General features: G+C 35.2%; 1 protein-coding gene across 8 annotated transcripts in view; it reads right to left on the reverse strand.

The window, feature by feature from the left end:
- Kcnk2 (potassium two pore domain channel subfamily K member 2) overlaps positions 1-17,190 on the reverse strand; it is a 190,760-nt gene that overhangs the window by 68,360 nt on the left and 105,210 nt on the right. For 7 of the 8 annotated variants that reach the window (XM_074048328.1, XM_074048329.1, XM_074048333.1 and 4 more), the window contains one exon: positions 12,692-12,809. The exons of the other annotated variant lie outside the window; for it this stretch is intronic. In XM_074048328.1, coding sequence (XP_073904429.1) covers positions 12,692-12,809 — 118 coding nt within the window. The remainder of the gene's footprint in view (positions 1-12,691; positions 12,810-17,190) is intronic. 8 annotated transcript variants of the gene reach the window in all.

A 17,190-nucleotide genomic window follows, 5' to 3' on the forward strand; every position in this document is an offset into this window, starting at 1 on the left:
ACATAAGAAAAAAATAGAAAGTTCTCTGATATGGTTCAACTCACATGATGAAGAAATACTAAGAACAGGATTCAAATCCAGGTTTTCTAATTGCTAATCTTTTTAATTTTTCTTGCCTCATATTCTTTTCTTTCATCTGGTGATTGACAAATTTTTTCTGTGAAGGGTCAAATAGTAAATATTTTCAGCTTTGGAGGCCACATGGTCTCTTGGTAACTGACTCTGCTATTAAAACATCAAAATTGCTAAAATCAAAGCAAAAACAAATGTGTGTGGCTGGGCCCTGTAATTACATTAAATAGATGACAAGTCAGATTTTTCCCATGGGCAATAGTTTCTGATCCCTGCCTCTTTTTTTTTTTTTTTTTTTTGGCTTCTTTCTGTTTTTACCTTTTCTGGTGGTACTGGGGTTTGAACTCAAGGCTCCATGCTCGCTAAGCAGGTGCTTTCCCACTTGAGCCATATCTCCAGCCTTTTTACTCTGATTATTTTTGAGATAGGGTCTCATTTTTTTTGCCCAAGATGCAGTTGAGATGGGGTTTCATGAACATTTTGCCCAGACTGGCCTAGAACCACAATCCTCCAGATCTCAGCCTCCCTTGTACCTTGAATTACAGGTGTGGGATACCAGCACTCAGTTTCTCCTTTTAATTTAATTTCCTAAGTAGTATGAATGCTTATCATTATGTTTTTGACCTTGTTAGGTGGTCATTGCCACAAAACATTAAATGCTTGAGCTGCTACCCAGTATCATCAACAACAGCAAAATCTTTGGCAAAAAGCTACATATTCATTTTCATTTTGAGACAGTTTCACTGATGAAATCACTGTCTAAGAAGGCCTTTTTGGAACACAATCCTTTTTGATAATTCGGCAGTAGTCAATATTTTATGGGAAATTTTTTTTTAATCTATAATGATAGTTAACAGGATACAGTTTGAAGAATCAAATTAAAATATAAAAAATACATTGTTATCATAATGTTAAATGAATTTGAATACTGAATAACATTGCAGGAGGGCATTCATTAGTAGATTTGTTTTAAAAGAGATTGTAATAGTTATTTGACCAAATACCCTGGCTCTTCTAATCACACAGTAGGACTTCATTTCCCCACGGTCACTCTTGAAGTTGGAAGGCCAACGTCATGAAGTGAAATTAAGGTGTGCCTTTGTATAAAGCTTGATTAGCAATGTGCCCAGCTCTCTTCCTAAGCTACAGTAGTTGTGGGAGGACTCAGAGAGAGAGAGAAAGGGAGAAGGACCCACAAAGGTCTCTAAGCAAGGGTAATGAGCAGAGGCCTCCTGCCTACCCACATTGGCATTCATTATGGAAAAAACAGAAAATAACTTAGTATATCCTAACTAATATAAAAGTTTAGACTTTAAAAAGTAGTATACTGATATTTTACTATACTCAGCTAATAGTATCACTTCAAGGAGACATTCTATATTGTTTTGATATTCATCACATTTTGGATAATTTACAGATCATTAAAATAATTCACCAACACAGTTAATTAAGTCAAAATATAACTTACTCAAGTCTTACACAGCTTTTTGTGAATAATAGGCTTGAGACTAAATTTTACACATTCAAAATATGTTCAACAAAATCTGAAGTTATGTGAAGGGAACCATTATATTTATTATAAGAATAAAAACATATGGAAAAGCTCTAAGAAAAAATGTGTTTTCTTTCTTTATAAACACTGCTGACATAGATTAATGCTTAAAATAGTATTGTCTTACTGAAATATAAAATAATAAAAATTACTCCATAATAAAATCAGCTTACTGTAAATTAGCATCATGTCATTCAGTGTAAAATCTACTTTCACATATGTAATCTTATTTAACCTTCATGACAATTCTGATTGTGAAAAATACTGGCTCCATTTGACAAATTAAAAAAAATAAGGATAATAGAATTGCGATTTGCTCAAAAGTACAACCCTAGCTAGAGGCAAAGACTAAATTCTGAACTTAGGTTTTCTGAAATTAAATCTGATGTTCCTTCTACCAAATTACTCCTTAAAAAGACATGGAGAAGCACTTTCATTCTGGTCCATGAAAGCAGAACATACAGCACACTATTTGGTCATAGTATAATAATAATAATAATTGTAGAAGATCTTGCTTACAATCTTTTTTGGACATCATCTAAAATTTTTTTTAAACATAGTTTCATTAAGTTGCTCATACGTACCATTGAAGTTATTTCTTAAAGCATCCACTCTTTTAAACAGTAGTTACTTATGTGATTATGACTTATTTCATACTCCTTGTAATACTGTGATTTATAAAAAAGAAATACTGACTTAGGTCTTCGTCCCCAGTTTCTGATACAGAGTAATAAGGGTACTAGGAGAATCTTTGATTCTAATATTTGAATTTTGACCCTAGTTCCTGGCACAGAGCTTCAAATACCATGGTATTTCCTGGGTAACAAAAGAGTCTTTTATTCTAACAAAATGGTTCTTGATAGGCTCCTGGATGAGAACTGATCACCACAGAGACCAAGCCATGAATAGAAGCTGAGAACTTCCAGCCCTACACCTATCTTTCCAACAGAAGAGAGAAACTGGGCATTGAGTTACTAATCAATCATGCCTACATAATGAAGCCGCCATGAAAATCCCTAAACTACAGGATTAAGGGAGGTTCTGGGTTGTTTCATTTCTATGTGGAAGTGCCTTGAGGGTGGGGCTCCCATACAGGGCATGGAAGGAACTCATGACCCCTTCCCACGTAGCTTGCCCACTTAGCACTTCACTTCAGTGTATGTGTAATCTTTTACAATATCCTCTTTAATAAACTAGTTAATGTAAGTAAACTATTTCTCTGAGTTCTGCAAGGGACTCAAGCACATAATCAAACCTGAAGAGAGATGTTTGGCAACCCAAGTTTAGAACTGGTGGATCAGAAAGACAGGAAGTTGGACCTGTGACTGGGTCTGAAGTGGGGACAGTTTTGGGGGTCTGAGTCCTTGACCTGTGGAATCTAACACTAACTCCAAGTGGATAGTGTCAGAATTGGACTGAATTAGACTGATATCTGCAGGAGAATTGCTCAGAGTGAGGGGAACCCCCACACATCTAGTGTCAGACGTGTTCAATGTGAAGTGGTGAGCACATAGTGGGAAAAACCATTGGTCTATTCATTTTTCCTTCACACCTCTTCTTGCCTATGCTCTTCTCTTTCTCCTTGCCTTTGGTAATTGTGTTCTCTTTCATCATCTTCAATAAGCCTAGAGGGGAGAATGTTTGACACATCAGCTGAACCCACTACTGTTTGTTATTTTGTTTTTAAAAGAAGTTTAAAATGAGTCACTAATGAGCATTTTTTGATAACCTGTAACTTTCAACTGTTCATATTATCACTATTGGTCCCAATGCTACGCTAGCACCAAGAGTTGGCTGCACGGAATTCCTTTCCACTTAGAGTGAGTCATATCTGCATTGTACTTTTCGTGCACGTCAACCACAATACTTAAACATGAACCTCAGCTGACACAGGTACTTCCTTTGTAAACATCATGCAATACTTACAATACCACATAACAATGCCAATTTTCCAAATGTAAGATTGCACAAGTCTAAAAAAAAAATTCAAGCCAAAGGGGGGAAAAAAGGAACTGAGAAGGAAGCAAATACGTAGTATAATTACCAGCTGAAAGTAGACAAGCCTGGACAAATGTTATTATATTCCTTCCTTGTCAAATGAAATACTTGATATTCTTACAAAAGATATTTTCTCATAATCATCACCTAGTTTTAATCACATTCAGGGCAATACCTGCATCTCCTGTGGTCAGTCAGACGCTTTATAAAATCTAAGGCAAGCAGCACTGTGGTGCAGAGGTTAGAAAGGGGGAAAACAAGAACAAATGGATTTGGTATTTATTCAGGGCACCACAATTCCTTCAAAGTTTTTGGATAATTTCAAGATCTCAACAGTCGATAGTGATTGTTTTCTAGAAGATTAAAAATATGTTATTGCAATCTTTTCAAAACTATGCAGAAATAGGCCAGGCATAGTGACTAATGCCTATAATCCTAGTTACTCAGAAGGCAGAGATGGGGAAGATTGCAGTTTAAAGCCAGCCAGGGTGAAAAAGTTCTTGAGACCCCATCTCAATGAAGAACAGGGTGCGGTGGTACACAGCTATTATCCCAGCTAGGCTGGAAGCTTAAACAGCAGGATTGTGGTCCAGGCTGGCCCACACATAAAGCAAGACCACATCTTAAAAATCACCAAAGCAAAAACAGTGCTGGCAGTGTGGCTCAAGTGGTAGAGCATCTGTCTAGCAAGCATGAAGCCCTAGGTACAAACCTCATTACTGCCAGGAAAAAAGTGCAGAGTAAAGAAAATTATGTTTTGTTTCAGAATATGAGCAACTCCTGATTTACACCTGAGATACAAATAGGTATGGTACTAATACCCAATGATCCAAGGACCACTTCTCATCTTTCTGGAGGGTCTGTGAGTTCTATATTATGCTGTTCTGTGTTCCTCTATTACAAAAAAAAAGTCTGACTCCCTACCACCCCCACATCCCTTTTAAGCAGTAATTCAGTTTTATTGCCCGTCTATTGTAATTTTGTACTCTGCAAGCTTAACCCTTATTCACAGCACATTTTCTCTTACAAATGTATTTACTATTAGAAAATAATCCTGTATGCAGATTTTGAATGGCAGAAGCATATGTTCTCATTTGAGATGAGTTTTATTTTCATTAATTTAAGTGTAAGGGAAGGGAAGAGCAACAGAGAATCAAACATCCAAAACAATTTAATTTCAACTTCTGTATTTTAATTTCACAACAACAGAATTACATATTTTAAGAAAGAATCATTCTCTTTACAACACCAGTATAAGGAAAATGCAATGTGATTATAAAGGCACAGTTGGAAGTCACCCTACAAACTTACTTGCCTTTTAAGTTGCCTAAAAGAACCTTAACTTTCATTTACAACAGGCTTTCAAAGTCAGTGCACAGTTCTCTAAGAGACTAGTGAAATGCCACAGAGTTATGAGTGCACTAAACTCAGAAGTTAGCATGCAACACCCAAAGCTGCAATGACATCATCTCCTGAGAAAGGGCTTACTGTCAAATTCTACACCACTGCTTCAAGTCCATTCGTTTTCAAGTTCAGATTGTAACTTGTGTGGTCACAAAGATAAACAGCAAACACTAAAAATTTCTCCTCACACTTTTAAGTTATCGTTGGCTATTCCATAAAACAGAAAATGTCCTAGACTCCTTGCCCAAAACAAACTTAAGGCTTTATAGTGTTCAACATACCCTGAATTTCCAAAATGCATTAGTTTTATTTTGTTAAAATTGTTTCAAATATTAAATTTTTCTCATGGTTTTTCTAATCAAATATTATGCCCAATTAGCAAAAGTTTGCTAATTGCAAAAATATCATGATAACAATTTAGCAATGCAATTTAGGTAAAAGAAAATTGAAAGCCTCAGTGGCTCTTTCAAAATATACCAAAATAAATAAACAAATAAAACCTGAAAAGCTGAATTCAATTCCAACTCTTAAGTGGTAGGGAACAAGAATTCTCTGAGAAATATTACTCCAAGGAAAGGTTTACCATTCAAACTTGACAGGGATGCTTTGGAATCTTAAAGTCACTGTAGACCAAAATGGCATCCTTGTGATTTGCATTCTGAAACTCAGAGGTTGTGACACTCAGAGGTCATGACACATGAGGCAAATCCCAACCCTGTCATTCCAATTCACTTGTCACTGGAAAAATTCACTATTTTAATATGTTAAATTAAATTAATTATGAGTATATATTAATATATAATTATAGTTACATATTAATATACAATTCTATCAATTATAATTGTTATGCCTTCAGGTAATAAAGTCATCTTCATTTTATTCTAATCTTTAAATTGACCTCAAAATCAAATGCAGATATCCATTACTTTTTATTCTTTTTGGAAACAAGGTCCCACTCCATAGCCCACGCTAGCCTCAAATTCACAGTCCTCCTGCCTTAGCCTCCCTAATGCTGGGATTTAGGCATGTATCACCACACTTGTCTCATTACATAATTTTTGTCAACTGCATTTCCAAGAGTTAACTGATTTCTTATGAGCTTTAAAATAAGTTAAATTTAAAAACAAACCTCCACAGATGACTTAAAATTTAAACCTTAATACTCCTAAGGCACTATTCTAAGAGATATGTATAGCTCCACCTGAAGACTATTTAAAATTCATTTGTCCACTGTTTACCATCCTCACTGCCACCTTTTTAGTTCAAGTCAAATCTTCTCTCATATTAACTAATAACATAATTAATACAATAACATCATAGTTAGGTTTTTCCTACACCCAATTCTCTGACTCTCTGACACAGCTCACTTCAATTCTGTGGGGCCCAGATCTACAGATTGAGGCCTCAGTCCTACAAGACTGGCCCTGCCAGAAGCCAGCAGTAAGTGACATGCCCAGGCTGCCTACACTTCTGCCTGGCCAACTACAAATTCACACTACAAACTCCTCCTCATGTTGGATAACTTCCAAGATGGATTCACAGAACTTTGGAATGCTCTGTACTTGCTAATACTGGTTGATCATAAAGACTGTAACTCAGGAAAAGCCAAATAGAAAAAAATGTATAAGGCATACACTGAAGGGTGGATCAAGGGTGGGAGGGGCTTCCATTTTCTCTACCCCTCCCTGGCATACCACCCTCTTACCACTTCCCTGCATTCACACACCCAGAGCTCTTTGAACCCTGCCTAAGGTGTTTCATAGAGGGGTTGGGGATGTGGCTCAAGTGGTAGAGTGCTTGCTTAAAAAGCCCTGAGTTCAAACCCCAGTACTACTGGGAAAAATAAAAGAGAAAGAAGGTATTTCATAGAGGACTTATTACATGGGCATGCTTAATAAACCACTAGCCATTGGTAATGGAACTCAACCTCTGGCCTCTTTTCCCTCCTGAGCCTGAGAGTGGGGCTGGAAGTTCCACTCCAAATCATACGATTGATTTGTGTCATGGTTTGAGTGCATCTCCCAAAGTTCAAGTGTTGCCAACTCAATCTCCAAAGTAACAGTGTTGCTGGGTGGGACTTTTGAGAGGTAATTAGGTAGGATTAATGTCATTATTGTGGAAGTAGGCTCCTGATAAGTGAATGAATACAACTCCTTCTCCCCCATCTCTTTCTTGTGTTTTCTCACCCTCCTACTTTCTGCCATGGAATGATGGAGAAGAAATGATGTACCAGAGAAAGCTCTGTGATCTTGAACTTTCCACCCTCCAGGACCATGAGCCAAATGGCCTTCCATTGTTTGTGTTTTATCCAGTCTGTGGATTCTGTTATAGCAGAAAAAAAAAAAAACAACAACAACAAAAACAGACTAAGGTAGTTCTTCTGATGATCAGCCCCCTTTTGCACCTTTTGCAGGTCTAGGAGAGTCACCTCATTATCACAAACTCAGGTGTGATTGAAGAAGTTCATTATGAATATAAGAGGAATTTGTGCCATGAACCTGACACAAAGATCAAATGTATTTTTGTATTATCTTTCTTAGTGCATTTTGTGTTGCTAGAACAGAATATTGCTGTGTAGTTTAAAACAAAATAAGTCAATTTGGCTCACAGTTCTGGAGGCTAAGAAGCCAAAACAGCATGACATGGTTGTCTGCAGAGCATCTGGTAATTCTTCTTGCTCAGTTAACCAATGGCAAAAGGTAGTAGGGCAAGAGAGCATGCAAGAGAGAACAGGGCCTTCATGACATAACTACCTCTCCAAGATCCCATCTCTCAACACTGTTGTATTGGGGGGAACTTTGGGGACACATATAAACTTTGGCAATCATACAGCACCTCTCACTGGTTTTATTGTTTCAGCTTTTGACCTCCAAATAGCAGTTGGAGTCACGCCACTGCTCTCTTCTGCAGAAATCTTGCAGTAGCTTCCCACTAAATTCAGAGTTACCATGACCACCGAGAACTACATGCTCTTGTTTCTGCTTATCTAGGCCTCCAGGGTCTGCCACATGGCCTCATTTGTATTCCTTGAACATGCTGAAATCCATCCCACTCAGGGTCTTTGCCATTGCTATGCCCTCTGCCTGAACTTGACTTTCCACTTGTCTTTACATGGCAGATTTCTTTTCATCCTTCAGGTTTCAGAATAAATGTCACCTTCTCAGAGAGCTCTTGCATCAGCTTCTTTAGAACACCTCCCACTCCCTGCTCTGGCTTCGCTCTCTTATTGCACATGAACTTCTACTGTAGCATTTATTGCAATTATTGATGGTCTTGTTCATCAATGCTTTGACTGGTCACTGATCTTAGAAACCCCAATGCAAGCTCCAGGACAGAGTGTAGTTACCTTATATTCCTAGTCTAGCTGAGTTAAAGAACAAACGAACAAATAAAAATTGAGGGAGGGAAAAAGTACTATAATAGAGCTTCCTAAAATAACACAAGATATAAAATCTTGACTATTGTTTTCTTTTTTACTCCTTTCTCTTAATAGGATTGACCAGTACACTCAGAATTACAAGTCTATTGCCTGAATGTTCATTTTATTTTCAACACTTTGATTCTTCTTTCTTCCACTAAGTCACCAAGACTGGCTGCTTCCTGCATCTAATCCTTTCAACATTTGGTCTTCTCTTCCTTCAATACCAACTCCAGTCTTCCCCAGCTGTACTCCCATTCCCACCTATTGGCCATAGCCATGACCAACTAATAGCTCCCTCAGCTGAGCTATCAGCTTCTGCTTCTCCTCTTCCTGACACATATATCTCCTAATGTCACTGAAGGCTTTCACTTCACTCTTTAAAAATCCATGCTCTATCTTATTCTAATAGGTACAGAATCCTCAATAATTGAAAATTTACATTCAACCACATTTTTCCCATCTAAAGCAGTCAATGATATTTCCCATTAGTCCTTTAAACAACTCTTTTGGTCCACTCAAGCACTTATCTTTCTATTCTCAAAATAGGTCAAGTTCATTACTCTATTGGATTTTTTCTTAATCATGCTGTAGATTGTTTAAGACTTCTTCAGCTTAAACAAAATGTTTTCTTCAAAGCATAGTTCACACCTAGCTTCTGACATTAGCCTCTCTTTTCAGTTCTGGGTCACATGTTCCTTCCATCTTTCCAGTTGTTAGAGCACTTAAGCCTTTATTCCATGTGACATTTGATTACACAAGACTCATTTTTGTTCTTCAATTATTTCAAATGTGTAAATTATTTCTCCCAAATGAGACTGCAGCAAGGTCCATGTCCTTACTTCCTTATACTCCCACAGTTGCAAAAGTAGAACTCAGACAACAGGAACCACTTAAATTGACACTGACTTCCATGATCCTAAGGGTGAATCCCTTCAAGTACAGCCAGCTATTCCAGATGACTTGCCATTTTCAAATATAACCCACTATCTCTTTCCCCTGATCCTTTCCACCTGAGCTGTCCATCCCAGAAATGCTCCCTTTCATTCAGGCAAATCCCTAATTCTCTTTCCAGTCTCAATTAGGACAATACCTAATTTCAGGGAAATAGCTTGTCCTTTCCTCACCTGCCCAACTACCCTAATATCTAAATAAAGTGTCACCCATTAAATGCTTTTCTAGTACCTGGTCCACTAGGTTGTAAATGTTTATTTGCCTGTTGGCCTCTCTGACTGATCTGTGTGAATCTTAGGTTCAAAGAATTTCTTTTTTATCTTTTAGACAGCAGAGAAATGGTGTTTTTATTTTATGTTTAAAATAAATGAACATGCAAGCTGATAATGAAATCTTTTGACTGAGCTAAGAATTTGTTATTATACATATATATCAAGTTAGTGTTAGTAATGTCCAATATGCCATAGCTTACACCATTTAGAATCCTTATTTGTTTTTAACACTGAAAATGAATCTTAAGCACCATATATCAGACACTGGGGGTATGAAAAAGACCCAAACAGATTTAAAAAAAAATCACTAACCTAAGTATCTTTCTAGCAGAGACAGGGGAGAGATGTAGCTTTTGCTCTGACTGAGTTGGAAATCACTGAAGAGTTCTGAGCAGGTTTCTGCAATGATGCAGACATGAGATAATCCTAATTTGAACCAGAATGGTGGCAGTTTGAAAGATAAGCAGTAATTAAAGTATGGATCTACTTTAAAGAAAAGCCAATAGGGCTGGTTGATGAACTGAAAGTGAGGTAGAAGAGAAAACAAATGATCAAGGATAGACTTCAGTCTGTGCAACTGTGGAATAGAAGTTTGTGGAAGGTTTGAAAGGGTGTGATTTTGAAGAAAATGTGTGAATATATGAAGTAATGTTTAAAAATATGTCTTATTTTTAATATGTTATTTTGCATTGAGCATATTTCCAGTGAATAATGTTTGGGTCATGTTTGCTTCTTAGATAAATCAATAAAATGAAATAGAAAAACCTTGGACACTGCAATCAGCCTAGTTCCATGAGGCATTGCCTGTGCTAGGTACCCTATAAAAGCCACTGAAGGCTGGAGGCTTGGCTCAAGCAGTGAAGGACATGCTTAGCAAGTGGGAAGCCCTGAGTTCAAACCCCAGTATCAACAAACAAGAAAAAAAAAAAAAAAAGCCACTGAAATTTACTTTCCAAAACACTCACAATTTCTATTTTTCAAAATAACCAATGCAATGCACCTAGGACTACAGGTTATAATTCCTATGACTACTAATAAACACTAAAGTTTTTACTAACATTAGCAACATCAATAGTTATATTTTGAATTGCATCTATTTATAATTCAGATGTCAAATTGACACTTATGAAAGAGGCTGAAATTTTTACTCTGTTCTAGCTCTTAATCTAGTCCAAGGTCAGAAGAGAGGGACTTGACCTAAGAGCAAAAGACCACGGAGTAACAGGTCCCCATGTGGATGACTCAGAATGACTTCAGCCACCTAAGACTAAATAAATACTGAGGGGGAGCAGTAGGAGATTCCAGCTTTCATGCAGCTACCTAAATAACCTAAATAATCACCTACTGTGCTTAACAGCTATCATTTGGGGGTAAAGCTGGTAATAATGGTTTATTTATTTTTTCTTGCGTAGAAGTATATGTCTGCAAAACTTACTGAATTTGGAGATTCAAAAAATGAGACTGTTTATAAACACATGATGCAACATAGGCTGTATAATGACTGTGTCTCTTGCAAAATAATTTAGTGGAGGTCATGATGAGTTATAACTTGGACTTCGGAGTTTTCACTGGGCAGAAGCAAACCATTCTCACTCAGTCTCTGCATTTTTTTTTCCTCCTTGCAGTCTCTAAGTAGTTTACACAATAAATACTTATTTCCATGGTAGAAATGGCCAACATGTCTAAGCCTCAAACTTAACCTATCATTATGGTTAGAAATGAAGGTTGCCATTCTTCCAGATTTTCACAGCCACACAACTTTTGACCTAGCTGATGGAAATGTAAGCGTAAACATGGGTTCTTGACCTCCGCACAAAGGCAAACATTAACACACAAAGGTATTCATCTTGCTGGCAAGTGATCTAGCACGAAAGGCACTACAGTAGACTCACATAATGACAAGATATTACACCTTCCTGTCAAGGGAACAATTTTAAGTGAGAGTTCATCCATAAATTTCCCATGTTCTTTAGGATTTTGATAGAAAACACTGATTTGAAAACTTTGTAAACCATTCACTGATGACACTAAAGAATAAAATAGAAACTTCAAGAATCTTAATTTACTTCATAACCAGAGATCAGTCTCATAAGAGGAAAGAATATTGTAAGAACTTCCCTTTACACAAGCATTTTCTCCACCTCAAATTCAGTGAATTCCCTTACTTTTCTTAAATATTATACTTCAAAATCACCTTCTTCCATAAGCAGGAAAACTATACCCTTTCCAAACATCACAGAATAGCAAGCATGGCTTTTATCATGAGATCTCCTAGATACTTCTTCGGCCCCAAATAACTGGTTAACAGAGAGAACATCTCCATGTACCCATTCTGCTGCCTCACAAGTGTTGAATATATGCATGACCAAGCTCAAAAATGAAACTACGTTCCATTATGTAAGAATTTCCAGCTTTATAACAAACATTGAGACTAGCAAAACATAGTCTAAACTGCCCAACTTTCTTGTAATCTTTGTATTTCAGTGTTAACTTTTTATATGTTGGTGCTATTGCCAAAATATATAAAACCCTGAAGTAATCATAAATCATAATACGTAAGTACAGAACAACACACACAGTCTGTTGAAATGCAGAATTAGGATTTGCAAATTGAAAGACATAAAATCAAAATTTCATGAAAAGAATGTTAAAATTGTATTCGAATTCTTTCCTACTACACTAAAGAAATAAAGATGCAAGAAAATCAAAAACTACTTTGTTCAAAGAAACCATTGTTTCAAGCCAATCTTGACATACCATGCATTGCTCAAATGACCTCACTGGGTTGCTCCAGAGTTTTATATATATCTTAAAATTAACTCTGTATTCTAAAAACACTATCTAACTCATTTCTATCATTCCTTTGTTTAACCTTTAAGCCTTCTTTTCAAGTCAATTTATTAGAGTTCAGTTTTCTACTTTAAGTAAACCTTTTGACCAAGCATATAAAAAAAATTCAAACAAATGAATTTTAGGCCACAAACCATACCACAATAAAACACAAAATAAGTTGTCTCCTACCGATGGTTGTAATAACAGTGCCAGCAAAGAAGAAGGAACTTCCCAAATCCCAGTGACTGATTTGATTGGAGCTGTTTCCTAAGGGGATAATCCCTGCATTTATTGCTGTCACTATTTGCTGCAAGTTTAAAAAGAAGTTTATCAGTACACATCGATCACAAGGAGGCATCAAACAGCACAAACCCCACCCCAGAAATGACTAATCAGACAGAGAATCAATACTAAGCTTTTGCTTTTCTATTGAAAACTTTATAGTGAAAATTTTAATATTTTTAATAATTTACTAATAATAAACTTTACATTAGATATCAATTGAATGAATCTTCATGAAGCTTTGAATATTGTATCAATATGCATTCATATAATCTCCATTGACAATTACATATTTTGAATTAACATAATTGAATTAATAACGAATTATAACATTGTACTCTAGTAAGCACCACAGACTAGTTATGGATTTAAATATCAGACTGCAAAACTATAGTTTAAATAAATAACATGTAATAGCTTCACTAAAAAAGTATATTTCCAAAGTGGTAATCATTTCAAATGTTAAGTATATACATCCAAGCCTAGGTTGTCTATAATTAGAAAGAGCATTTATCAAAAAGATCCAACAAAACAGGCTGAGATGAAAGAGGGCAACAGCAATTCATTGCCAAGCTGAAGTGAGTCCAGTCAGATTTAGATTCTTTGAATTTATACAGATTCTAATAATAATTCTATAATATGAGAATCACCAATGACTGTCATCTGCATTAGTCACATAAGGACCAGAGGGTTTAGATGCTCCAGGAGGATGACTAAGAGCTAGACAAAAGATGACATAAACTTCTTTTACCATGAGATGCTGAGAAGGTAAAGGAGAAGACAGGGAAGCCCAAATGAAAGACAGCATGCTGCAAGAAAATGTGCAGTAGAAGAGAGACACAGATTAAGAAAGAACATGTTTCTGTTAGAAATACAGCTTTAGAGATCTTTATTGCTTCAGTTTCAGATTTTAAAAAAGCAATTCTGAAAACAGAAAGACTACCCCCAAGAAGTAACTGGCCAATGGAAAGAGCAGGTAACCAGGAGCTAAAACAGAATTTCAATTCTCATTTCAAGCTGACTCTTATAATATGTCTGATTTATCTTAATCTATAAATTACGTAAGTTGTGTGCAAAGTCAGTGGAGTTATATTGCTTTTCTTTACATTACCAAAGACACATGTTCATTGTAAAAAATTAGGAAAATACAGAATGGTTTTAAAAATAATAAAAACAATTCATAATTCAAGATTCCAGAGATAAGCATTGTTAATGTATAAGCATACATACTCCTGGTAGTTTGATATACTTTTTACATAGTTGGATGAATGAGTTACATGAAATATTGCATTCTCTATTCTTACTTAATTACAATGAACATGGTAATGGCAAAGAAAAAACCGCATCTGGACTAATAGTAATTATTAGTTTTGTCATTACTGTATTTTCTTAATTATAGTCTAAAGTGTAGGCACATATGTTGCTCTAAAGTTCATGAATATATTTGTACATAAACACTTTCTCATTCCTGAACCTTCTCTTGAGAGAGATTACTAGAAATAAATTTGTCATATTAAACATTGTGACTATTTTACATTTCTTGATGGACAGTAGCAAATAGCTTGATGGTTCTTCCATTTAAGATTGTCCCTAACAGCTTACAAATGCTTAACAATTCCTCTAATTCTAGTGACTTTTTATCTTTACTGGATGATAGAAATGCACACACACATTAATTATTGGGTTTTTTGTGGTACTGGCATTTTGAACTCAGAACTTGCTCTTACTAGGCAAGTGCACTACCACTGGAGTCCCACCCCCATCCTTTTCTGCTATTTATTTATTTTTCAGATAGAGTCTTGCTTTTGTTCAGGGTCAGCCCTACCCATAATCTTCCTATCTTTGCCTCCCCTGTACCTGGGATTAAAGCATGTATTATCCCACCTAGCTTGATTTTTGAGATAGGATCTCACCAGCTTTTTTTATCTAGACTGGCTTCAAATTACAATCCTCCTACCTCTTCCTCCTAGTAGCTGGCATTACAGGTTTGTGCCAACAAAACTGGTCCATGCATCCTATTCTGTGAGAAATACCGGACATTAATGATTCTTTATCTTACATTAAACATACAAAACCAGACACATATACATATACATGCAAAGCACACCATGAAGTTAACTTTGAGATAGTTAATTCTGTCTTATATAACTCTCTGTTCCAACTTTAATACCAGATAATGCAGGTCTCCCTTTTTATCCTTCCTTTAAAACATGTTTTGCCCTGTTATTCATGCATAAACTTTAGAATCATTTCATTAAGTTTTATAAAAATTTTTGTCTCCATAAGTTTATGGAGACAAACATATTTCTATTGAAATGTTAAATTTTACAAATATTGCCTAGGTGTGGTGGTGTGTGCCAATAATTCTAGCACTCAAGAGGCTGAGGCAGAAGGATCAAGAGTTGAAGGCCAGCCTAGGCTACATAGTGAGGCTCTGTCTCACCAGAAAAAAAACATCACCTATTGGAAATATATTGAAATCTACAAATTAATTAAAGAATGTGAACATTATTATGATAGACAAATTTCCTACTAAGGAACATGGTATGAACCTCTATTTATTGAGGTACAATATACCTACAATGTTGTTATGGCTATTTTAGGTATTTTACTTTTTTTAAGTTACGATTTTTTTTTAATGGTGTTCAATGCAAAATACATATTGCTAATCCTTTACATCATCAATTCTTTAATATTTTACATCAAAACTACTTTATACCCTCAAAATTTTTGAAGACATCAGAGAGCTTGTATTTATATTGTACATATTAATATTTACTGTATGTTTGAGTTTTTAGTTTTTGAAACCTTTTGGTTTAATTCATGTAAAAATAACAAGATGATGCATGTTTGACATAAGTAACCTAATTTTATTTTAAAAATTATGTTTTCTAAAACAAAATATATAGTGAGAAGGGCAGTTTTATAATTTTACAGATATGCTTAATATCTGGCTTAATAGAAAACAACTATATTCTAATATTTGGTTCTTTATTTAATCACATGGTTCCTGGAAAACTCTACTTTACACTCATAAAACAATGATGAGGAAAGGACAAAAACACCTAGCATTATTTAAAAAGAATAGCTTTGGCATTGTTAAATCTCTAAGAGGATCTTAGAGACCACATTTTGAAAACCACTGCTCAATACTGAACTCATTATTTCTCTTGTTTGTTTCTTTGATTTTGTTTTTTACCTGAATATCAAAATAAGCAGGCTTATTGCTTATAAATAATATTTTATCTCTATGCCTTTCAGTTGCCATGTTTTCTTATTTTTCTTCTCTTATTGCATTGGTCAATATTTCCACAACCATGTTAAAAGAACAGTGAGAGCAGATTCTTTGTTCTTATTGTATAAAATCTTCATTATAAAAAATCTTCATTATATAAAATCCTACTATATATAAAATCTTATTATGTAAAATCCTTATTATATATTTAATTTATTACTAAATATATTCAGTGTTGGCAAGAGAATAGCATTTAACTAAAGAGATTAAGTGATCAAGCAAAGAAAAAAGACAATAAATAAAATTTTAAGAAACTAAAACTATCTTTAGGAAATATTTTAAAATAGTAATACCCACACAAGGTCTATAATAAGCAAAGAAATCAAAATGATTCTATTTTAACATAAGTTAAATAAAAACTATTGGTTCATATACTCTAACTCTAGTGAATTCATAGCCTGTGTATGTAGCATTTAAAAAGTCAAGGAATCATAAATCTGAAGGAGCTTCTTTTTTAAATGTTTTCTTTTTCTTTCTTTTTTTATGTGGTACTGGGGCTTGAACTCAGGGCCTATTGAGGTAGGTAGGGGCACTACCACTTGAGTCACTCTGCTAGCCCCTGAAAGAGCTTATTATAACCTTGCTGTTACCTGGCTGTTCTAGAGGGAACAGCCTCACAGCTCATACACATGGGGCACCACACAGATTCATGAGTCACAAACACTGTAAGCACAGGCACCAGCAACTCTAGGTTTATAACTTCCAGGAGAAACTAACACTTTCAGTAAAAATCAAGAAAAAGGAAAATTTAGACAGATTATAATTGCATCTAAAGTATTAGTTTTATGTTTTATAGACATTTCTTTAACATATTTATTGATTCAAAATCTAATTATAAGTTTATGATGCTAGGCAATGGGGAAGCAAAGTAAAAATGCTGGTGATATAGATAAGAAAAGGTAAGACAAATCTTCCGACCTTGCCAATTAAGTAAAATTTATAATTTTATTAATTAGAGCAAGCTAATTCCAGCAATTAATTTAATACAGTCTTTATGGCTAACACTACCATTTTATCTTAACCTTTTCCTTGTCAATAATGAGGTGAACGTCACTCAGTCAGACACTTGGATGAAGTCCACAAATTATTTATATTCAAAACAAGTAAATGC

Source organism: Castor canadensis, chromosome 11, assembly GCF_047511655.1.
Source record: "Castor canadensis chromosome 11, mCasCan1.hap1v2, whole genome shotgun sequence".
Classification (NCBI taxonomy): Eukaryota; Metazoa; Chordata; class Mammalia; order Rodentia; family Castoridae; genus Castor; species Castor canadensis.